The sequence below is a fragment of the Amblyomma mixtum genome, chromosome 10 (assembly GCF_055824585.1).
Source record: "Amblyomma mixtum isolate Tamu chromosome 10, ASM5582458v1, whole genome shotgun sequence".
Lineage (NCBI taxonomy): Eukaryota > Metazoa > Arthropoda > Arachnida > Ixodida > Ixodidae > Amblyomma > Amblyomma mixtum.
This window is the reverse complement of record NC_143021.1, coordinates 113502328-113527009: the sequence shown is the minus strand read 5'-3', so window position 1 is coordinate 113527009 and position 24682 is coordinate 113502328. Positions and strand designations below refer to the sequence as shown.

The 24682-nt window shown below is 46.3% G+C and overlaps 1 protein-coding gene across 5 annotated transcripts in view; it reads right to left on the bottom strand.

Annotated features, from left to right (window-relative positions):
• The window catches only part of LOC149326706 (ryanodine receptor-like), a 542398-nt gene that overhangs the window by 379044 nt on the left and 138672 nt on the right, over nucleotides 1–24682 (bottom strand). For all 5 annotated transcript variants that reach the window (XM_089563500.1, XM_089563501.1, XM_089563503.1 and 2 more), the window contains exons 13-22: nucleotides 22622–22743; nucleotides 20498–20625; nucleotides 19222–19286; nucleotides 11409–11544; nucleotides 9379–9486; nucleotides 6741–6859; nucleotides 5711–5847; nucleotides 5049–5287; nucleotides 1098–1290; nucleotides 232–442 (exon numbers count right to left, since the gene is read on the bottom strand). In XM_089563500.1, coding sequence (XP_089419626.1) covers nucleotides 232–442; nucleotides 1098–1290; nucleotides 5049–5287; nucleotides 5711–5847; nucleotides 6741–6859; nucleotides 9379–9486; nucleotides 11409–11544; nucleotides 19222–19286; nucleotides 20498–20625; nucleotides 22622–22743 — 1458 coding nt within the window. The remainder of the gene's footprint in view (nucleotides 1–231; nucleotides 443–1097; nucleotides 1291–5048; nucleotides 5288–5710; nucleotides 5848–6740; nucleotides 6860–9378; nucleotides 9487–11408; nucleotides 11545–19221; nucleotides 19287–20497; nucleotides 20626–22621; nucleotides 22744–24682) is intronic.

Genomic DNA, 24682 nt, shown 5'->3' with positions numbered 1-24682 from the left:
TTGAAGATCAGATATGACATCATCATCATCATCATGATATGCCACGTCATATGCACTTTTAAGGCATATACAGGCTCATACATGCCGCATCTTTTATACATGCTCAGAAAGTACACTCCAGCAATGTTGCATACTTGTTGCAACGCACATTATTCTTTTCATTTCTTTCCTTCTTACTGACTGGACTGGCGAGCAAACAGCGCCATTGCTCCGAGGCTAAAGAGCCCTCACGTTGGACGTGTCCACGGGCTGCGGGACGAAGATGACGTCGTCCGCGATGGGCGCAGGTCCAAAGAGCACGCCCTTGGGCACGTCCCCGAACTGGAAGCACGGCTCCACTGTCAGCACCTGATTAGGCAGCAGGGCCTCCACGAGGGCAGAGTGGCCGTCGGGGGGACCGTACCGAAGCTTGCCCTGGTCTCCGCCCAGCAGGAACCGGCAACTGCACAGAGCGAGCGGGCCTGAATTCTTGCTGAATTCGCAGCATTTGCGAAACATGGGCAAGCTGCAGAGTGTGTGGCCGAGGCCTCTCTGCAGGTCTATATGCCCAAGCAGCAGATGAGCCTGCTTGTGAACTGATGTTCGTCAAGCTGGTCCGAAAGTGCCCGTTGACCGAACGCCTAAAAGGTGGGGAGGTCTTCGAGAAATATGAAACCCCGCGATACCAACTGGACCTGTGCCTCATGTTCTGGCGGCGTCGTTCGCAGAGCACTCACCGGCCTTTTGACTAAGATCACGTCGGTTAAACTGCTCTCCTACCCGGCAGTGGTTGAACTATACGGCTAAAACCCCGGGTTGTTGACGATACCTCGTGGTCAGTGTTTATTCGTTATATGGTACACCTGCGAATGCTAAATGGGACTGCGTCACTGTGCTCAGTTAATCCTCTGCGTTAAGTACAACCCAGTGCCTGTCTACTTTAAGATAAATGCACTTGCACACAACAGATCCCATACACAGTTATCGCCCATCGTGCGGCAGCCTCCGGTTACAGTTCGACATTACGGGATGGTGTAGAGCTAGAGCCTGGCGATATACTACGCTGCGGGCAAAATAATACTTCAGATGAGCCACTATATGATTATTATTAAGCTTACCTGAGTTTGGCAGAGAAGCTGATGGCCGGATAGAACATCCCGTCAGTGTTGAAGCTTCGGAAGCAGCCCTTCACTTTGACTCCGTTCACGGTGAAACTGATCACGGGCACGTTGAGGTCGATGACGCACCCGATGACGTCACCCTTACGGATGTACGGTGGCGAAGACTGCCTCACTGTGTTGCAGCGACCGCCTGCAGTGAAACAAGCATTAGCGCTAGCTCTCTGCAAAGAAGGAAAAAAAGAGACGTGGCAGCGTTTTATTGAGACATTTTATGCACTGTTTTTTTGTACTTGTGCCACTGCCGTCCAGCCAACTGCTTCACGTTTTCTATGCACTCTTTAGGGTGCCTCTTCTTGGGCTTGTTCGTGCATACTTGAATTAGAGAAAAAAATAGCGCCAAACCATGCACACCAGGAGAAAGGAACGAGGACGAGACACAAGCGCTTGTGTCTCGTCCTCGTTCCTTTCTTGTGGTGTGCATCGTATGGCGCTATTTTTTTCTCTAATTCAAGGGTACCTGTATTTCCAGGAAATACATTTAGCGAGTGTCTGAAATCTAGAGAACCACACCCCTGAAATTGCACGCAGCGCGGAAACATAAAGAGCACGAAACTGACATACATGTGCAAACACTTAGTACACACGAGTCTCTTCCCTGTCCGCTGTTTTTCTTCGCTCCGCATAAGTCCAGTAAATCATCACCTACCACTAAGAGATCAGTCTTGCGACCTACCCGCCGTCTGTCGGAAAGGAGACCACTGGAGTTATCAAGCGCGGTGAATCACTTTCGAGGAAAGCTGCTTACAGGTAATCAGTAAGAGTGTAATGGTTTTAGAAAAGAACCATTGTCTCGTAAGCCACATGCCATGGCTAATACGATGATACCATCGATAACGTCATTGAATTCGACGATAGTTTACAAGAAACTGTTCTGATTATTCCATCCGAGCTGATAGAACAGTACTGGCAAAGGGAGGAAGTGTGAAATATATATCTTTTAAGGAAACTCAACTTGAGCTTCTTGTCGGTAGTCATCAAAATAGCTCCGCCTCAAAAAGCCCAAACGGACTCGCGGAAATTAAGCGCCCATTGCAAGTGACCGCTGCCCTTGCTTGACTCTGCCTGCCACAAAGGTGTGCACATGGTTGTTCCGCTGAGAGCAAAATAACAGAGAAGTATGCGACGTAATGCACATATACGTCTGGCACAGAAGCCACGATGTATAGGTTGAACTGCGAAATCTGAAGACAGAATTTCACAACTTCACCAGCGCTGCGACGAGGAACAAAGACAGAGAAGGAAAGACCGGGACAAGCGCTACTTGCCACATGATAGGCTCCTCCAGTGTGTTGAGAAATGTATAGTAGAGGATAATGATGAAGAAGCATTCATTTCAAAGTGTGGTGTTTCTGTGGGCTCGTTTTTGGAGCTAGTGTCATTTTATCTTAAATCCACCTTTGTTGAATGGGAAGACAGACTACATGTTCCAAAAACAGGGGTGTGCATTGGCTCAAAAGTGGCTCCAGTACTTAGTAATATCATTCTTTCCTATGCGGATAGGTGCATTAAAGTTAACCTAGACAACCGTGTAAAACAAATCTTCCGGTATGTAGACGATTATCTCGTTTTTGTTGAATCCCATGACTTCAAGGCACAGGTGGATGACATTTTAATTAATTTTGAAAACTGCGGGTTCGGTCTGAAATGTACTTTTGAATTACCGGAAGAAAATCAGCTGCAATTCTTGGATATTAGATTGGAGAAAAAGGTGAATCATGTTTGTCGGTCCTTCCTAAAGCGGTCGGAAAAGCCTTTGCTAAATTATCAGTCTGGACATTCGAAAATAGTTAAATGCGGCATAGCAGTGTCTTGCTTAGCATCTGCACTTACTAAATCATGTATTCATACTTTAGGCAGCAGTTTCGATCAGCAGGTTCAAAGGCTAAGGTCAGCGGGCTTCCCCAATGATATGATAGCGCTTGCTACCAACATAATCCTGAAGAAGATGAAGTCGTTTGGTAGACATGAACCTCAGGAAAATTCCGGTAATGATAGAACGAAGTATGCGGTAATAACCTACATCCATCAGTTATCTCATAGGCTTAAGCAGGTTGGCACTAGATATGGGGTTAAAGTGTTGTTTTCGGTCCCTAATAAGCTAGGCAAGGTTTGTGCTATTGTTGACGAAAGAGCCCGGGAACAGAAGCAAAACAGAGGCAAAAGAAAAAAATGCATGCCAAGTGGATCATGAATCACCTTTTGTGCCATGTGCAGAGGGAGTGGTCTATGACATACCTTTTAAATGTGGCAAGAATTACATTGGGCATACCGGGAAATGCATAAATACACGCTTACGCCAGCATAAAACATCTTTGAATGGTGCTTCTTCATCAAATCTGTCCCTTGATTACAGAGATTGTCGTCTGAACAAACCCGGTGTTTCCAAGGTGTCTAATAAAAAAGCATGCTTTCCACTGCTTAAAAGGGCTAAGATTAAGTTTAGACATCAAGATCAGCTGACTAGGGAGTTGTGTGAAGCCTATCAAGTCAAGTCAAGTCAAGTCAACTTTATTTCAGACATGTAAAGAAAATCACATGGCTGGGGAGGAGGGAAAAAAAGCCGCAAAAAGCCGCAATATCACATTCACAATAACAGCGACACGTGCGTTAGCCCACCTTCTGTAACCATTCATGAGTGCGAAATTTCGTATCAGGATTCGTAACTTTCTTTTGCGTGCTTTTTTGCGGGAAGCGCTGGCGCTTTGGATTGTCAGTTGTGAGTATATAATCTGTGTTTTTTCAAATAAACTTTCAGTTGTTAGTAGCGCTTGTCCTTGTCCTTCCTTCTCTGTCTTTGTTCCTCGTCGCAGCGCTGGTGAAGTTGTGAAGATGTACCAACTAGCTCAAACCACGATTTTGCTGAAGACACAAAAACCAGAGAAAAAAGAAACCGCATCAACGCGGCTAGGCTTGAACTCGGGTCCACGTGGTGAGTGGCCTACTCACGAAAATTTACAAGTGAGGAAAAAACCACGTGCTTTTCTCCTTTGTTGTTACTTTTCACAGCCACCTCATTTGACTCCCACCACGTGTGATCATCTCATCTATTCTCTGCAAACGGTACGGTATGCGCAGCCGCACACTTTTGTGGCCCCGTATTCTTTTCCAATAAACTTCGGTTGCTAGCTGCCCTCGTACTGTCCACTGCTTTGCTTTAGGTCCTGTCCCAAGTCGAGCTGCCTTTTCTTCTCCTATACGTCGGACGAACTGGCGCAAAACTTCACCCTGTTTAGGGGAGCAGCTCCTTCCCCCTTGCAAATCCTAGAGTGATCTGAGAGAAAGGCCTGACAGTCTTTGTCTTCATGTGCATTTTTTACATTCTTAGCGTGCTCTCTTAAACTATCATTCTAGCGTCCCCCGGTTTGTCCAACGTACGTCTTTCCGCAACTTAAGAGAATTCGGCACACTGGACTTTCTGCGTATTAAACAAATGGCTGCCCGTGGACCTTCCACACGCCATCGCCGATCAGAAGACTGCTTCCTGCCCGCGAAAAGAAATGTCCGAGTCCATAACCCGGTACCTCATCCACTCATCGAAGCAATATCGGCTGACACAAGTTGCACGTAGGTTGACACGAATTTAGAAATTTTCAAAACTTTATCTGCGTCGTACTCACCGCGATTACTGGCTGCGTGCGCTGAAGGAAAAAAGACCTCGGTTAATTTTCACTTTTACTGAATGCGCCCAACAAGCGCCTTCGCAAGGGACACTACTCTGATTCCCATGTTTTTCTGCATCGGGCGCTTTCGCTCTTTATCCATTGAAATCCCTACTCCGGCCAGGACTTTATGGCTGCGGAACCCGCCGTCGCATCCGCACTAACCGAATAGTGATTACTGCTCAGGCCAAGTCCAGGGCGTAGTCAATCCGTAACCGACCATACTCACCCGTCCACAGGCAGGCGCCGTCGAAGCCGAACGAGTAGAGGTCGTCGCCGAGGCCGTTTCCGCCCCACTTGGAGCCGCCTCCCGGGTAAGGCACGTAGCCCGCCGTGTTGGCCCAGCCGATGCGCAGGTGGGGCTGCAGGTGGCTCACCTGCTCGCAGTGGTCCACCATGGCCTCGTAGTACCAGCGGCGGAACAGCGCGGCCCCTTCCACTTTGCCCACGAAGATGTTGGGCTGCATGCTGGACGGGAACAGTGTCAAGATGAGGCCTACTGGAACGAAACGCCACTCACCAAAGGGGTCAGTGGTCGCTGCAAGTTTTTCGTTGCATACGAAATATTCCCATAATGCATTTCTCTTGCGTTCCGCATATTGAAATGTTACAGCGGCTAAGGTGGTCAAGCAGTGAAATGATCCCTCTCCAGCCCACAGAGAAGCCCTCGCAACTTTTTTATGATTTCTTGAGAACGGCGCCAACAGGAATTGTGCGCGGTTTCCAGTGGGGAGTCTCCAATTCAGTCGAAGTCTGTTCAAAGGTTAAAGAACGGTGGTCGGAGATACAGCGCAATCTGTTCACCTCTACGCTGCAGCAGCACGATTGTCTACTTGCTCAAAGTCCAAGTGTCTTTCGTCGATGAGTGTCACTGTCATGCGACGCAGTTACCTGGCCACGTGGTCGACCAGTCGAGTCTGAAGCAACAGGTTCCTCCCGGGCAGCAGGTTGTCGCAGATGTTGTTCTGGCTGCTCCGGACGGCCACGCCTTTGCCCGTCACGCATAGGGAGCAGAGGACGTCCAGAACCTGTGCACGTCGCCAGCGGAAATGCGTGAGGCGTGGTGGCCATCAGCGCTTCGAGGAGGAATATTTCTTCGACAGGAAGTTTCATGAAATACTTTTACCGAGGCAAGCGGCGTATCTACAAACTAATCGTTCAGCTGCTCCTCAGTGAGGATTTTATCGAGGTATTCGAAAAAGTCGGCACTCTTGAGAAAACGCCATCTGTAGTGACGTGACTGAGTTGTGCATGGCGGTGGGGGCCCTGTGATATGGTTCCTATCGGTTCAGCTTCTCCCCTCAGAGGAGAAGGGTAAGAAATTTGTTCATACTTCCCATTGTTGGTCAAAACAGAATTTTCATGGATGTGGAGCAAAGTACGAAAAGCAGGCTCCTGGTTGCACAGTATATTACAAAGTACCTAGTCATCGAATGCGTAATTAAACGCTAACTCTTGTTAGAACTCTCACCTTTAGGCTGTTCATAGATAGTAACCATGGCAAGTTTAAAAATGCTCTTCAGTATGGTACACAATAAGGCGATCAGGGCTGCGCATGCGCAAGGCAATCTCTCAGTTCTCTGTCTGATCCCATACCTACCAAAGCTAGGGTTAGTTTAGTGCAACTTTGGATGGTTACAGGGCGTGTTATACGGCCTGCGCGCCGGTTAAAACTTGACGTAGCGATGTGAAAGCGTGCCCTGTGTTGTCTGTTTAGAAGTTAAGCTTTCTTTTGAGAGGGGTTCTGAGCGCTTTAGACAGAGAGAAAGGAATTTTAATGAGAGGAAAAGGTGGAGAGGTCGGCCGGTGGTAACATGGCCCTGGCCGACGGGTGCTATAGATTTGCTACAGGACGGAGCGAACTTGATTTCGGGTCTATCAGCTTTGCTGAAACAAAGAATGCACCAAATTGGGTGTTTACCTTGGGATCCCGTCCATGTTTCTCGAGAAGAGAGATGATGACTTTGATATGTTCTTCCTTGAGGATGTTGAGTGCCTCAGGACTGTCAATTAGCACGCAGTGTAGTACATCCAGCATTCCTGAGAAGGTAGTGAAATATGCGTAGGTGGATAAGAAAAAGACCTTTGGTAGAAAAAGTAGTATAATTTGTTCCCAACTATAACAAGTACAAAACAGGGAAATAGCACAGAATTGAAACGCAGATGCAGAGCACAAGAAAACCGTATATGCACCTACCGGGTGCGCGACGTATTTGAGAACACTATGCCCCATCACCATATACACCAGCAGTCTCACCTCGTCTACCCAGGCGTGCAGCTTCCTGTATATAGACTCCTCTTCTTTCATGATGCACCCTTTGTTTCACGATGGAAGCGTACAGATTGACACAGGAAAGGAGAGGCCATGCAGTGCTCGTCGGCGTGGCCGCTCTGAACGCAGCGAAGCCTTTCGTGTACAAGGTGCGGAAAGAACTGATGTGCTCTGACAGAACTTTTAAGACGAGTACACAGAGGACATAACAGGACGGGCGCTGACTCCAACAATGCTTATTCCTCGCCCTGTCATGTCCTCTGTGTATTCGTCTTAAAAGTTAGCGCTGCTTAAATTTGAATAAAAGAAAATGCGTAACCAACTAGCTCCGCAACGTGTTTTACTATGCTCTGACGGTGACGGGGCATCTGTGGCGAAAAGGAAAAAGCACAGATGTGGGCAGAACGCGCCATTTTCTTCCCCGGCTGCAAGTCATTGTGAATGATGACAGTCGATGAAGGCCATTTCAAAAGAGCTCCAAGGCACAGAGTCGACTGTCAGGCTCACTGCGCACGAGGTCTCGGAGGGACCATTCCTATGTCATAAGGAGGGGGCATTTCATGTCCGGCAAAACTCGGCAAAATGGTCTGCTCATGTCCAAGCGTTTGCTAAGCAAGCTGGGGACTTTATTTTTCAGATGAAAAGAACTTTGACCAAGACCAAAAAGCTAACCGTAGCTCAGAGCACAGCACGCGAAATTCGGAGGTCGTGAGTTTGTATCCCACTTGCGGCATGTGGTCCTTTTTCCTTCTGCTTTCATTAATCTCCCATTGATGTAAAATACAAATTGAAAAAAGACATCCCCCATGCTTCCTGGTTTCGGTGACTGTTGGCTTCCGTCGTGTATGATGATGATGATGATGTATGCCATAACGAGCACCTCTTCCCACTCCCTTTTTCGGCATAATGACAGGTAGATTTGCGCAAGCGCTGATGACGTGCCTAATAGACCACACGCAAAATTTGTGTGGTCTAGCCGCCGTCAACAACGAGGATGACGTCATGTCACCACACGTGTTTGCAGAAGGACTCAGCGTAAATGCAACTGCATATGTGGAGCTGCATGACACCGTTGTAAAGGCCTGAACTGAGACGGTCCCAGAAGGACGACATTATGTCTTTCAGCAAGGTTCGGCTTCCGTCCACACCATCTGCGTTACCCAGGTGTGGCTGGCTGACAACTTCGACCTGCATTTCACTCCCAACTTGTGGCTGCCTAGTTCTCCAGATTAAAATCCACTGGACTACCATGATGAAATAACAGCGCAAGGAACGGGACGAAAACACGAAGGAAGAAGACACAGACACGGGCGCTGACTAACAACTGAAATTTTATTTCGAAGCAGGACACATATATAAAGTACAAATGATGTATGCCTTCTTCCTTCTTCCTTGTCTTCTTCCTTCGTGTTTTCGTCCCGTTCCTTGCGCTGTTATTTCATCATGGATTACCAACTAGCCCGGCATCTTGCACTTCTGGACTACCATGTCTGGAGCGTCATTGAGAGGGAGGTCAACAAACTGCCGCTCAACACGAAAGACTCACTGACAGCCGCCACTGCTGAGTCAATGGACACAAGGACCACCCGATTCGAACATCCAGTTGTTTCCGAGGAAAAATTGAATCGCTTATTGCTGCGGATGGCGGGTTCATAGAGCAGTACTGGAAATAAACAGTAACAAAGCTAGTTCCGAAAGTTTGGCGCAAATATGCCTAGTTTTGCTGGAGATATGATTCTGTTCCTGAAGTGAACATTGTGTGCTCTCAAATACCTCGCTCACCCGGTATCCTTCGATATTTTTGCGAATTTACCGTTCTGTTCAGTTTTGAAGCTGTGAAATGCCAGTTTTTTTTTTCGAATACGAAAGCGAAACCACTAGCGGCGACATGCGGGAAAATCAAGGCGCCGGACTTAATATCAGAGCGAGATAAAACTTAGAAAGATAATATTGTGATACTCGAACAAAAAAATACGAAAATGGATTCCTACAGTCATGAAAAGCACTGCGCCTGTAGTTTGTTTCGAAAAATTGGTTCAAGTTTTTCTAGCTTATTCATTTCGCTTGACTGCACTTTCATTAAAGAAAGGTTCAGAAGATCTTAATGGAACTATTACAAAGGCTCGCGTCAGTGGTGGAGCAGATCATTTCGAGCAGAGCAGGGACAGCGGGAAAAGAAGAGGGAGGAACATTTTCTCTTCCCTCGCTGCGTGTCTTGTTGCGCTGTTCTCGCACTCATGCCCTTTGCTAAATTTGGCTCGCTGACATGCTTCGCTGGGCACCCTACCTGTTCCTTCCGAGGCCTGCTGTCCGCTCAAACGGCTGAACAGCCAGTCCAGCCTGTGGGGCTGAGCAAACTGCGCGCAGTTGGTGTGGTTTCCTTTGATGATGGCAGCTGGGGAAAGAGAAAGCACAGCGAATCAGTAAGGAAGACTGTGGCTCCATACAGCTTTCCCTATTCAGGACAAGTCTTTACTCTCCGTCTCTCTCAACGCGGGAATTCGCATGACGTCATCCATGAAAGAGGCAGTCATGATCCTATAAGGGAAGCATAGTATTGAAGAAGCGTAGCTTGTTGGGCCAGTTGGTGCATGGTAAGTAGAAAACCAGCGAAAAGGACGCATTCACAAGGAGGAGAAGTACACAGGAAAACGCTGTGTACTTCTGTGTACGCGTTGTCCTGTGTACTTCTCCTCCTTGTGAATGCGTCCTTTTTGCTGGTTTTCTACTTATAAGGGAAGCTTATCGTTGTTTTGAGGAATAAATTGGATATAAAGGGAACCAGCGAAAATAGACGTAAGACAAGAACAAAGAAGGCACACACCACAACGCTGGACTTACAACTGATTTATTGCGATGAAGAATTGCTCATTTTAAAAGAATTTCCTGCCTGCGCACACACCCTACAGACAGTACACTTCGCGCACCACATGGTGACATGGCTACTATAATGATAAAAACTTGCACTCTTTTTCGGTGATAATCACAGACGGCTCACTGACGCATTTCTGCTTATTCTTTCTGATCAGGAATGACTTCAATAGCTCACGCTCAAGTTTAGATTTCCCCCGCCCGATAATGCAGGTAGTGTGAAAACTAGGAGAACATTTGCAGTCCTTTACATGCAAGGCTAGATTGCTGCCTGTGCCAGTGCCCAAAGTTGTGCGATGTTGCCTCAGGCGCTCATTCAAGCATGCTCCGGTTTGGCCTATGTAGATTTTCCCGCATGACAATGGGATTGAATACACCACGCCCACTGCGCATGTGGTGAACATAGGTTGGACATAGGCAGTGTGACAAATAGGTGAACATAGGCAGTGTGACAAATGCCGCAAAAGAGCTGTGCGGTAGCATTCTCGCGACCGACTGGTCATTCTCGCATTCTCGCCTTCCATGTGTTACTCCAACAACCGAGAGAGACGACGTCGGAGTGCGAGCCATAAATCCCAAAGCCTTCGTGTTATGCACTGCCACAGACATGGTCTTATCTAGCGGACTAAAAAGCTGCTACTGAATGAGACCCCACGGTAAAAATGAGACCTGCAACTTTGTTCGCGATAGGCAGGGATCCGTGATAAAAACAAGGAGCCGTTGTGACCTTCGCGAAGCACGCACCGCGTGGCTGTCGGCAGCAACTGCAGTGACAACACTTGGTAGTTCCGTTTTGACGCTACTGAGTGGGCTGCGGCTCTCGACATGTAATAATATTGCAAGGAAAAAGAGGCGTCGCGACACTATGCTAATCCTTTTTGCGTTTATTTGGCTTATTTTAACTGTGAAACAAGTTTCTAAGTCTGCGTGGCTGCTAGCAGGTGCTCAAGAAAAACTATCGAAAGAGTGGCTGCATCGTGACTACTCTGTTGAGCCAAAAGTAGTCGTGCACACGTGATTACCTGTCGACGTGATAAGGTGAACAGAGAGCACTGATGCTCCGCCCATCATATTGCACGCTGTTACTTTCCCTTCGCGGTTTCGTCAGTTTGTGGGCACTTCCTGGAACATTAAACTATGAGCCATGCCGTTTGCTGGGGTAATTAAGAGTCTTTAACAGTACCAAAATTTCATTGTACCCCGTAAACTGAACGCAAATTTTAGTCTAGAATGTCTAGAATTTAGCCAATTTCTATGACATTAACGGTAACATTCCTCTTAAACGTTCAGAAACTTATGGCCTGTCGAAGTATTATGTGCATGCAATCTAGGAATCGGTGCTAGCCTTAAGTAGCTCGACACTAAACACGAATTTTTCCAACTTCTCAGCAGTTGTCTACTGGCCGCATTTTCGCTGAAAACACGTTGTAATTTGCAATCGCTCACCCAGCAGCTGGTAGAGGAAGCCCGATATCGTGTCCCAGCTCTGACTGGCGTCTTCGCCGGACATTGACACCAGGAACCCGGACGTTGTAATCGCGTTGATCTTGTCTATAGTTTCTAGGATGAGGTTCAGGATGCCCTGTAAAAAACAAAACGTGGTCAGACGCGTCTCAAGGCTGGTAAAATGTTTTGTTTGGTTATGACACAATTAAAACATTGCCAGAAACTTTTAGCCCTGATTTTCGGCCCCTTTGCACGTGTACAGTTACACTGTATGTTATATCCTTACGTTAACTCCCACAGTCGTGGACTCGTCGCACACGTAGTGGAGAGCTTGGGCGCAGACCTCGGTGCGGTTATTTCCTCCGCAGTCAGCGCTTTTAATAGAAGTGTGAAGCCACTGCGCTGCTGTGAGAGCGCCAAGTGAAGCAAAAGTATGCCCACATGAGGCACACCAGTCAATGTTCAACGGTTCGTTGATTTCGCTTCTTTCGCTGCTGGAAAAACTTATTTATTTATTTACAAATACTGCAGGCCCTTCTGGGGCCCATGCAGGAGTGGATACAAAGGAGACAATACAGGGAAACAAGTTAGGTACATATATAATACAAAATAAGAATTCATCATCATAGCGGCATCTTGGTGGTAATGATGCCAATCCAGGGAAACGAAAATAGCGGGTTCAGTACGGAAACAAATATAGTTACAAAAAATACGAAATGAAAGTCAGCATCATAGTTTTATCACGGTGGCATTCCTGATGAATCAATGCTATTTACATGCTCTATGAATGATTCAACTGAGTTGCAGTTTACAGCTTTCGAGGGTAGTTTGTTCCAGCTAGATATAGCCGCTGGAAACAAAGAATATTTATGAGCATTAATATGGCTTCTGGGTTGATGAAGTGCTTTCTCGTGGTTAGTTCTCGAAGAGTGACGAAATGGTTCCTGGAGGTATGTTTCCCTTGATATGTTCAAATGACCGTGATAAAGTAAGAACAGAAATTTTAGTCTTGATGTTGTTCTACGCAGTGCCAAGCTGTGAAGATCTGCTTTGTGAAGTAGGTTAGATACGCTAGAATGTCTGGAAAAGCTTGAGTATACAAAGCGTACTGCTAAGTTTTGAATGCGTTCTAGTTTGCCTATCAGATATTGCTGGTGTGGACTCCAGATAATGTCAGCATATTCTAAGGTTGGTCTTACGAGCATTTTATATGCATTAAGTTTTACATTAGGAGGAGCGTTGCGTAATCTTCTTCTCAGGAAATACAGCTTTCCTTGGGCCTTATGACATATGTTTTTAATATGTTGTTCCCAGCTTAGATTGCTTGATAGTGTCACTCGTAGGTATTTTATATAATTAGTTTTCTCGATTGGGACATTGGCTATAATGTATGAAAAAGCTAGTGGCTTTTTCTTGTTGCTAAAATTATGCTTTTTGTTTTAGTGGCATTGAGTCTCATTCCCCACCTGGTGCACCAAGTCTGAATAGCCGATAGAGATTTATTTAGTTTAATTTGATCTTCTATAGAATCTATTACCTTATATACTACGCAGTCGTCCGCAAAGAGTCGAATTTGTACCCCAGAGTGAATGCATGAATTGATGTCATTGATATAAGTTAAGAACAATAAGGGGGCGAGGACTGAACCCTGTGGTACTCCTGCGTAGACATACAAATTATCAGACTCAGAATTTTTCAGTTTGACACACTGTTTATGGTTTTTCAAAAAGCAGTCAATCCATGTAATGATGTTTTCGATACCTATAGCCCGCAGTTTCGTGAGTAAGTCGTTGTGAGGAACTAAGTCAAATGCCTTAGAGAGGTCTGAAAAAATGGCGTCTAACTGGCCTCGTGCATTAAGGGCATTTGCAACATCGTGCGTTATCTCTGCTAGCTGTGTGGTTGTTGACAATCGCGATCTAAAGCCATGTTGTCGACTGTAGAGAAGGTTATTAAGGTCTAGGTGATTAATAACTGCTTTATAAATATGTTCGAGTATCTTACAAGAAGAGCTAGTTAGTGAAGCCAGTCTGTAGTTATTTAGTTCATGTTTGGGACCACCCTTATGAACTGGAATTATTTTAGCCCTACGCAAGTCATGAGACGAAATCTACGTCAGAATGGGACGAAATCTGCTGCATCTATTTTGTTTGCATTTTCTGTGCCCTAGAAAGCCACCGGCGACGTTGAGAGGACCCCAAAACACTTGCTCTACCGCATACGAATAGAGTCGCGTAAAAGCCGTAATTTTTTCTTCTGTATTGTACTGAATAAGACATTTACAGGAAAGCGGTATTTGTTCACTGAATTTTTGCGCAGCGACTGCAGTGGAACCCAAATTATGCGTAGCCCGTTCGTGCAAAGACCCGCATTTTAAGGCGATTTTGCGTTGGCCTACGGGAGTGTCCATAGAGATGAAGTTCAGAAGTGCAAGATGCCGGGCTAGTTGGTATTGCATAATGAAATAAAACAGCGCAAGGAACGGGACGAAACACGAAGGAGCAAAACACAGACACGGGCACTGACTAACAACTGAAATTTTATTTCGATGCAGGACACATATGTAAGGTACAAAGGGGGGGGGGGGGGTCCAAGGCGATCCTGCACAATCACCGAAACGGTGTAGTCACGTCCAAGGGTAAAAACGATAAAAAGGTGAAAAGCCGAAAAAGACAAATAGAGATAACGGATCAAAATCCTGGATAATACGACGAGCGCCGAAAATCGCTCGCAGTGAACCTGGCTGGAGGATCACATATTGCAAAATGCCATGGAATTATCTATGTTATCGCGAATACGAATTAAGGCGGAGACTCGTGAGTTGAGCGATGAGATGAGGCACTCCACCGGTCTGGCTGACGGTTCGAAACGGCGTTTCGCGCGTGAGACCCGCAGCGGTCCGTGCGACTCGCCTCGCCTGCTTTTCCGCAGGCTTCGCTGTCGAAAGCATGGCGGCAATCAATCGTCGACTCCCATTTACTTTAGATCCGGTTGTTGACATTTTGGAAGCGCTCCGTAGAACGTGCTGCGCGAGAAGAGTATGCACGTGCGAAATGCCGACTCTCCTGTTCTCAGATGTTCGGGTGCCAAGTTCGGGGAGGCGGTCCTGACTTGAGTGTGCCCGCTTGCCCGATGGTTTCTAGTTTACCGTGGAACCGAGACAGTCGGCACCACATTCGTTGCACTTAGCAGCCTCTGTTAAAGAATAAAAAAAACTCCTATTGCCGGAAAATTTTCTGCCGGGAGAGAATGCGCTTTATATGTTTTTAATGTGTTAAATTACACGGGTTTCGCCGAAAAATGCGGCGATAGCTGCTTCCCAAACAACAGAAAACTGAAGACTCAGAATCAATGTGCATCTCTCAAAGGGATCAGTCACTGAATATGAATAGCTGCAAACGCTATGAGGTCGAGAAGGACAGTGGGAAACTGAATAGGAATATGATATTCTTTTACAGTGCGAAAAGAACTTGCGAAGTCGGCAGGACACTTTTTCATCACATTATAATGTGACAGGACACGAGCGACTTGAAATGACCGAATAAATCTTCCCGCGCCTTCTCACGCGCAAGCAGCCTTGAGTGTCTCTACCGATTCGCGCAGATTTGGAGGCTCTTGTCTTGTTCGCCTTCTGAAGTGCACCCGGCCAGTTCTTTGACAGTGTCACGCGAGCACTGAAGAGATGGCTGTACAGCGGCGGCGCTTAGCAAAGTGATGCGCGAAAGATACGCCCATGCGCACGAAGTGCTTGCCGTCTCCATGCCTGTTCGCCGCTCCGGTAAGCCACAAAGCGCTGTACATCCGCTTCTTCTACGCTACAAAGACAATAGTAAAAAATTTGCTGGCTGTACATCACGCAGCTATAACAGCTACAAAGCCTCCATAGTCGTGCATATAGAAAATAATAAAATATTAGTTATCAAGAGACTCAGGCGGGATGATATTGAAGCGGGTAGACGACGACGACGACGACGAAAATGAGCGATGGAACGAGTGGGAGGAGATGAAAACGACAACAAAGTTCTGGCTGTGTTCCCGGTGCCGCTCGCAGCTGTTCCTTTCTACCTGTAAATATCTGTAAGTATATTCTTTCCCGCAACATATTTGGTGGAGGTGCGGAGTAATGGTAGGCGAGAAAACCACAACATCGTCTAGGTAACAGAGGCAGGTAGACCGCTTAAAGCCACGAAGAAGAGAGTCCATCATTCGTTCAAAGGTAGCCGGCGCGTTACAGAGGCCGAACGGCATGACTTTAACTGGTATAAGCCATCAGGCGTCACGAAGGCGGTCTTTTCGCGATCCTTTTCATCAACGGCAATTTGCCAGTACCCCGATCGAAGATCAATTGAAGAGAAATATTTGGTGCCGTGGAGGCAATGTAATGCATCATCGATCCTCGGGAGAGGATATACGTCTTTTTTTGTGATGCGGTTGAGGTGCCCATAATCAACGCAGAAGCGCCAGCTGCCGTCCTCCTTTTTCACCAGGACAACTGGTGAAGCCCAAGGGCTTGACGAGGGCTCGATGATGTCTTTTGCGAACATCTTGTCCGTCTCTTGATTTATGACGGTGCGTTCGGCGCTGGGCGCTCGGTAGGGATGTCTGTGGAGAGGAGCGGCATCACCGGTGTTTATGCGATGCGTCACCACAGAGATACGAGCCAAACACGGAAATCAAAGTTGAAGATGTCGCGAAAAGATGATAAGAGGCACATAAGATCGTGAGTTAGCATCGGCGGTAGGTCAGAAGCGATCATGTAGGCGTAGCCGTCCTCTGGCCCCACCACCGACATCGTCCACGTCTGTCGCCTTAAAACTTATCACGACGCTCATACGTCGCCACCCTAACGCCGAGATGGCGTTTCAGCTGCCGGAGGTCCTGAAGCGGGTAGACGACGACGACAATGAGCGATGGAACGAGTGGGAGTAGACGAAGACGGCAACAAAGTTCTGGCTGTGTTCTCGGTGCCGCTCGCAGCTGTTCCTTTCTACCTGTAAATATCTGTAAATATATTTTTTCCCGCAACAATATGATCCCTCGACTAAATCGTTAAATCAGTGAAGAAAATATGAAAAAACGGCATTTTTGGCTTCATGCCTTTGCGTTCCTATAGCATGACTCAATATATTTGACGAACCTAGTTATCCGTTTATTTATTTATTTCATAATACTGCAGGCCACTGCTTGGCCCAAGCAGGAGTAACTTACATTGTTACATAAACCAAAAGAATAAAATTATTCAAATTAGCAGCACACGGATATCAAAAGAATAAAACCAAAAGAATAAACTTATACAATGTTAGCAGCGCACGGGTACCAAAATAATAAAACCAAAAGAATAAACTTATACAATATTAGCAGCACACGGATACAAAACATACATATAAGCTTCAACATGGGTTTCAACATGGGTTCCAACAGGGCCTTTCAACAGTTACGTCACTGGTAGAAATCGCACATGACCTGTGCCAGATTTTGGATCGTATGTGGCATATAGATATGAAATTTCTTGATCTCACCAAGGCATTCGATAAAGTGTATCATAGAAAATTGCTGCTTAAATTAAAATAACTCCAGGGAGGTGATGACATTGTTAACGGGGTAGCAGTATTCTTCATAAACCGCCAGCAATTTGTGAGTAATGATAGCTAGGAGTCCGAAATAAATGAATTAAGCCATTCCAGGGATGCCACAGGGCACTGTCCTGGGGCCACTTTTATTCTTGGTTTACATGAATGACATCATAGACCACTGCCCCGTAAGAGATAGACTATACGCGGATGACTGTGTTATATTTAAGGAAATGAAATCTGCAGGCGATCATGTAATGCTAAACCAATGTTTGTCCACCATTGATAAATGGTGCTCGAAATGGCAAATGTCCCCAACAGTACGATAGCTAAGCCCCTAACTCGCAAATGTCAGCCCTTAGGTTTTTCACACAACCTTCACGGAAATGCGCTAAACCGAGTAACTGAGTATAAATACCAATCCTCACAGTAACCTCAAATCTCCCGCGGACAGCACATGTAAACGGAGTGGTGGGTAAAGCTAATAAAAGACTAGGATACCTGAGGTGAATGCTTAAAAAAGCCTATCCTCAGACAAAGCTATGTGCACACAAGGTCTTGGTCCGTCCTATAATGGAATACGCATGTGAAGCACGGCATCCCCATACCAAAACTCTTAAGCTTGAACAAGTCCAGCGGCGTGCTTCGCGTTTCGTGTGTTCATGCACTTGAGCAAAGCGTAGATCAAAAGGCATGACTTGCAGGTGGGCTTGGCGCGAGCCAAACGAGGACAAGAGAGGGAGGGACGCTGACGACTGTGGCGGATGGCCTGCTTAAGCAGCTACGCAAGTTTTTGCACTGCCATGAAAGCTAGGCAGAAAAAGAAATCTGTAGTGGTGCCTTAAGTTAACCGCGTATCGCGTAAAATAAAGAGGATAGCAAGAAAGTTTGGTGTGGACGTCGTTTTCACGGCATCTCGAAAACTGTCAAGCCTTTGCGCACCGGCGAGCAGAAGCCATAAGAAACTGGCTTGCAGCACCGAGCATGCAACTAAATTCGTTGGCTGCAAAGTTGGTGTGGTTTACGAAGTCCCTCTGAGCTGTGGCCGCGTCTGTAGAGGGCACACCAGTCGCTGCCTCAGAGAACGCCGAAGGGAACACGCTGCTTCTTTTAAATCATCTAGGAACCTGCCTGAGAATTGTCTGCGCTGCAGATGTCATCCACTTTTGGAAAAAACTAAAGTTTTTGGCCTTTCTAAAGGGCAACAAGCAACGGAGCTTCTTGAGTCGCCATTCATTCAGAGGTTAGGAAGTGATACGTGCGTGAGTGAAGCGTCTATTGCTCTCTTGAGAAAGGAATCTATGTTTCTAAATGCTGCGTAATTTCTTGGGCTTTGCTGCTTGAAGGTGGAAGTGGAGCTTCCTGTTACTTTCCGTGCAATTTTATCTCGTCGTTTAGCCCCAGATTATCTTGGTTCAAATTGTCTTTTTCGTGACCCCTCGTCATAATCAGTGGTTAGCTGGTTAAAACCCCTCGTCTTGATCAGTAGTTAGCTGGGCATGCGCATTCATTTCGTCGAGCTCGTAATTCTGCTTCCGTTTCTTTCAGTTTCAAGTTAGCGCTCGTCCTGTGTTCCTCTCTTGTCGTCGTTTGTCTCGCGCTAAGCCAACCTGCAAGTCATGCTGTCGCAGGCAAGAATCTGTTTCCACACTTTACGCACGAGCGAACTGAGCATAAAAAAAAATAGAAGCGGCTGCGCCTGTTGCGTGACATAATGAACGGCTCGGTACACGTCGAAAAACAGTATCATATGCAGGATGATTCAACGGGAATAATCCGTAATAACATTAGTAGAAGTGCGACAGAGGCCAAATTTTCGAAGGACTGCTTACGACATTCATTCTTTCCATCTGCAGCACGACACTGGAATAGACATCGAGAAAATGTCATTATATCAGGAAGCCGCGAACCATTTCGGTGCCGCCTTGAAGAAGTGTAACAAAATACAAGCTAATGATGTTGTTGTTGTTGTTATTGTGTAACTCTTACCGTCGATATATACTTGTGTGTGTGCACGCGTACTAACAGCGTTTTTCCGATAACAGCACACTAAATGTCAGATGTAGGCTTTCTGTGTATTTTGGCATGTCGTTGTTTGTTGCGATGCCTCTCCCCCCCCCCCCCCTTATATGGGCGCGAGTTAGGATGGATAGTATAAATAAGTAAATAAATAAATAAATACCCCAGGCGCTTTTCTGCAAATCTACCCTAGGAAAGAACTTTAAGAAAACTTGTGCACTTACCTCTTCTTGAAATAAATCTTGCCTATTCCTCAAAGCCTTCAATTTATTCTGTTTTTCTTCGTGCTCTGCAAAGACAGTGGAGAAAGTACAGTTTAATACGCAATACCGTGAATTGTTCGGGACAAAAAATAAGCACAAAAAACTCGCGAAAGACGCATATACTCTACCGCTAAAGAGTTGGGCCTGAATAACTGAGTAATAAATTTCGAAAGCAAAAGTCAGGCTGACACACCCCTGCTGGGATGTTACTGTAATTTATAAGTGCCAGTAGGGTTATGCCACCAGATTAGATAGAAGAGGTGTGAAGAAATTTAAGCGGTGCTTCGTTATAGGGGACGCAGCACGAAACGAGGAGGACGAAAAAAAAATGCAGACGGGACTTGCTCTGACTGGCCACAACCCTAGATGCTTGCTTATATCGGCGAACGAAAACGTACTGCAATAATGCAGGCTGTTCCAAACGCGAACTTGTTCAGTAAACGCAAGAAAGCCACGGGCATAAACAGCCTTCTAAATTTGCGTCGGTCAATTTGGTTCCACGCCGCCTCATCGGAGCCCGCGTCTCTTTCACCTTGCATAATAGACATTGAGGTTCCGGCCCGTGCAGATGATAGTAGCTCACTCTGAAGTGGAATAGCTAGTCTTCAAACCTTTGCTTTTGCTAGTCTCGGCGCTCAGAATGGGCCGTTGCCTGTGGCCCTCGTTTCACTGGCGCTCAAAAAATAGGGAGTCTCGAATCTCCCGCAGAGGCGTCAATCCACTATAGAATAGTTTCGCTAATTCCTACCTTATGTAAATTGAAAAGTAATTTACTGTGTGGAACCTTGTGAAATGCTTTTTCGAAATCTACGCAAATGACATCTATTTGTTCTTGGACATCTATGGCTGAACTAAAATCATGTATCGTTTCTATGAGCTGTGTTATGGTAGAGAGCCCTTTTCGGAACCAGTGCTGATGCTGAAAAAGAACGCGTTATCCTAGAGGAAAGTTAGTATATATTTACTTATGATATGGTAGAGAGAGGGTGTGGTAGATGGTCCTTGGCGATCACAAAATGAACAAGGGAGGGGAAAACATCAGGTTGCTTGAGCCAACGTTTCGACAAGGGGACTTGTCTTCGTCTGGGCAAAGCGTTCATCATTGGCAGGGATTAAATAGGGCCTTCGCTCCGAGGAGGAAGGCCGCTCCTCGGAGCGAAGGCCCTATTTAATCCCTGCCAATGATGAACGCTTTGCCCAGACGAAGACAAGACGAAGACACGAGTCGGCCACTGACCGATGTCGTCCTCCGGCTGCACGAAGTAGTTGATGAGGTCCTCGAAGCACATGATCATCTCGTCCTGGTCGATGGTGCTCATGGCAGAGTCCTGCCTGCCGGCGCCGCTCTGCATCGCGTCCAGATTCCTGAGGAAGCGAAGCGTAAATGGTGACTGACTGCCAGTGCACACGTTCCGACGTGTAGCTTGAAAAGAGTGCCGCACACATCAGGTAAAAAGGAGTACTCGACCCTCGGCGCGTTCAATAGGTGTCCTGGCATACGTTGCACAAGCGTGAAAATCGTCAGCATCATTGATTTCATCCTTTATTCACTACCTTATATTCAGTGATGCGCGCATTACGGACGAATAAGTTGCACTGACGTCTCGCTGCAATCACTCTAGGCAGCAGCAGGTCAGTCTACGCCAGACATGGAACACAGATGCTAAGTATCCGAGCAAATAAATAAAGCATTGGTTACTGACGGTAGTTGATGCTACAGTGAAGTGTCTGTACAGTTTACAATTTTATGTGAACCACCTAGACGCACCGGCTAACGGATTACATCCCAGCTGCGAAGCGCTATTGGAAGAGCTTTTAAAGAGGAACAAGAGCCTTGGCTGCAGGTACTTTGGTGATATGTTGTCTTTATAAGGTACTACTTATTTCTGCGAATAATATCAGCCAACTAGTGTTAAGATCTAATGATATCCTTACTAAACTCTCAGCCTGGACCAAAGCAAATAAAATCAAGGTAAACCCAATTAAATCCAAAGCCATTATATTTCGAGCTTATAATAAAGAAGTTCCTCCCCTAGATCCACTCATTTTCCAAGACCAGCACATAGAGATAGTTCATGAGCATAAGGTTCTAGGTGTATACTTCTCTTCGCATCTTAAATGAGACACTCATATAAGCCATATTTCTAAAAAGCTCTCTACTGTTACTGGTGTAATCTCAGGCTGTCGCATATTGCTCCCCATAAGTGCTAAACTGCCAATCTACTATGCTCTGTTCCTTTCTCACGTTAACTGCTGTACTCTAGCATATATGGGCAACAACAACAGAAACAAATATGAACAAGCTTCTTGTCTTGCAAAGAGAAATTATTCGTCTCATCGTGAACTTAGAACCAACGTCAAATATTCAACCCATAATAACATCACTTAATATGATCCATGTGGATAATATTTATGAATATCGCTTGTTACAATTAACTTATTTCGGTTCGGCAGGTATTGGTAATTTCATGGTAAAACTTGCATCTATTGAACACCGCACTGCAATAGTAAACACTAGATGCACTGACACATAGTCCCTGCCCCATTTTAGAACTGACTACAAATTTCAATCCTTGGCTCATAATCTTCCCGCTTTTCTCAACAAATATAAAGACACGGTTGGTTTTAGTCCTAACCAATTCAGAACCTACTTCGTGCAAATATAATCTATCCATACATGTGTTCTTACTTTAAATATTATACTCGCATTTACAAACTTTTTGCCTTGTTGAGCTTTTCCCATTGATTTTATTATTAATAATATTTTTTGTTTTGTTTTCATCTTGTGCTACAGTGACGTATGCATTGTATAACACTTTTAAGGAACTTTTGAAATTTGCTGTTTGCTCCTGCTATGTTGTGTACTGGTTTCCTGGGCCTTTGTCAAGCTGTTTGTACAGCTTTTAGCCCAGGCGGCCATCCACTTGTTGGAAAATAAATTTGATTTGACTTGATTTGAAGTAAGGAAGAGCAGGATTGTTCCAACAATTTCCCACCTAGAAGAAAGCTGTACTGTGGACACGAGAAGTAAGAGAAGGATATCTGTCCAACGATACGAAGAAAAAATTCAGAAAAACGAGGTGGCAGTGGAAGAACGAAAATTACGAGAGGAAAAGGGGTGCCTGTGGGGAATGTGGAAAAGATTCATCCTCGCAGGGCATTGTTGTCTGCGTATAAACGTACTTGCACCGTTAATCGGCGCTGGTGGAAGGGCGTCAGGTGAGCGCGTAAGATTTACGAGGTACTCAAAGGCTCCTGACGGCTGCTCGTCCGAGGCTCAGCCTCCGAACTACCAACAAAAATTAGGGTGGGCGTGTTAAAAGGAACGAAAAATAATAGCGCCCGGCCCTCCGCTACTTACACGATGAACTTGTTGAAGAGCGATCCGCACTTCCTGATGACGCGCGCCGTGCGGGACTCTTCCACTTGGGCACGGCTGAATTCCAAGCCATCGTCCATCTTGCCTTCCTCCGACATGATGGCCTGCGAGGAGAGGATAGGTACCCCGGCTCAATTGAGGTGGGCTTCTGTGGTTGAACGCCTCAACACTGCTCTCGTTGTCTAGTACGCAGAAAAAAAAAAGGAACGTCGTGGAAAGTCAAGGCCGCGTTTCGAAGAGGCCATATCAGCCTTTTCGCTTTTCCTAATGGCGAGTGAGACTGATCCGAGATTAAATAGCGAAACAGTCAGTCGTAATCAGGGGCGCGCAACATCTGAGCAGAGGTACCGAGCAGCAGTCCGAAGGTTGCCGCTTGTCTCTACAGAGCCCCTCCACGCCAAACTACCGCTTTCGGATACGTTTTCCCAGCCTTCTAGGGACCATTTCTTTATCCGATACGAATATGGCTTCTTTGAGCCGATGGGAAGAATTTCGTTCAGACTGAAAGAGCCAATAGCAACGCTGCCCACAAGGTTGCTTACTTGCGAGCACCGCGTGAATTCCGCGAAGACGTTACGCATTTGCCTTTGTAGTCCCGGCGCCGAAACACAGAAAGGACAACCGAAAGACGAGGAAAGCGAACACAGCGCCCCGGGCAGCGCTCGCTGTCCGCTTCTCGGAAACCTGGTGCGCATCACGTGGTGTACCGCCGAACGCGATAACTTCCCTCGCTTAACCACGTGGGTTTTACGGCAACCTTCAAGACCGTTGCTCCTGCACAATCGGCTAACCGTTTCTCTCCCGGTTTACTGTGTTTTCTTTAAACAGGGAGGGAGATGAACAACACGTCCTTTGCGCTGTTCACCAGTATGAAAGAAGAAGGCCCTGCTAACAGTGCAGGGGTGTGAGCCCCTCTTATGGCCTCCAGCACAACGGCGAACAAGCTTAATTGCGAGGAACAGCAACAGTCACTCCGCGGAGCAAGAAAACATACAGTTTCGCGGCTTTTGGTTCGAAAAATTAATGCGCGAAATCTGCGAAGCTCACTAAGGGACAATATAAAGCTTCGCCCCATTCCGTCGCTATCATCTGCGCCTGCACCTTCTGCGTCTCTAGGACGTGCCCACATGGGGTTTTGCGATTGATAATTACTTTTGCACAGTCGAAGAGTTCGCATTTCTTAAGAAAAAAAACCCGCGGAAGGGTCCAGACACAGAGAGGGACACAGGACGACGCTGGACTTGCAACTGATTTATTCGCAGGAAACACGCAGATAAATACCCTTCAACAAAGTATGCCACCACATGCGCACACCGTACATCACACATAAGGAAAAAACTCAAAAATAGCAAATAAAAATGCCCGTCACTGCATGCTGAGTTATCTACAGGTTCTCTAAAGCGCTTAAGAAGCGATACTCTTTTTAATGCAATATCATAGACGTGTCACTCACACAATTACCTTCGTTATTGATGATGTGATATGCCCCCAAAATTTCGCGTTGGCTTTTTCTTTTGCCCCTACCTACAATGGTGGTGTTCTTCAACAAAGGATCACACTGATGCTCCCGGCAGTGTCTAGGCAACCTATTCCCATCTTCAGAAGGCACGGACCTTTCATGTTCTCGTAGCCGGCCGTTCAGGCACCGTCGCGTTTGGCCCACATATCGGGTGTTTTTTTTAGAAGGTCCAAAATGAAAAAAAAAGCAGATTGCTTTAGATTTATTTTAGCACTGGGGCTATACTGGAGGCTACGGCGGGCGCCAGGCAAGATGAAAACTGCTTTAATTAGTTCGCTGATTAACTAAATATGTTAATAAACTTTTCTAATTTTTATTTTAAGGGTTATGTTGTATTCGCAGAATTGGAGATGTCCTGCAACAGTCCTACGGAGAAAAAACAATTTTAATTAAAAATTTTTCACGCACGTTACAAGGCGGGAAAAAGTCACCCTGGTCGGCATCTTCACACCGTAACTCAGCGGCGGTGAGCGCCTCTGACGTAGTTCGCTCCGCCCTGCGCTTTGGGTCACACTGCTGATATC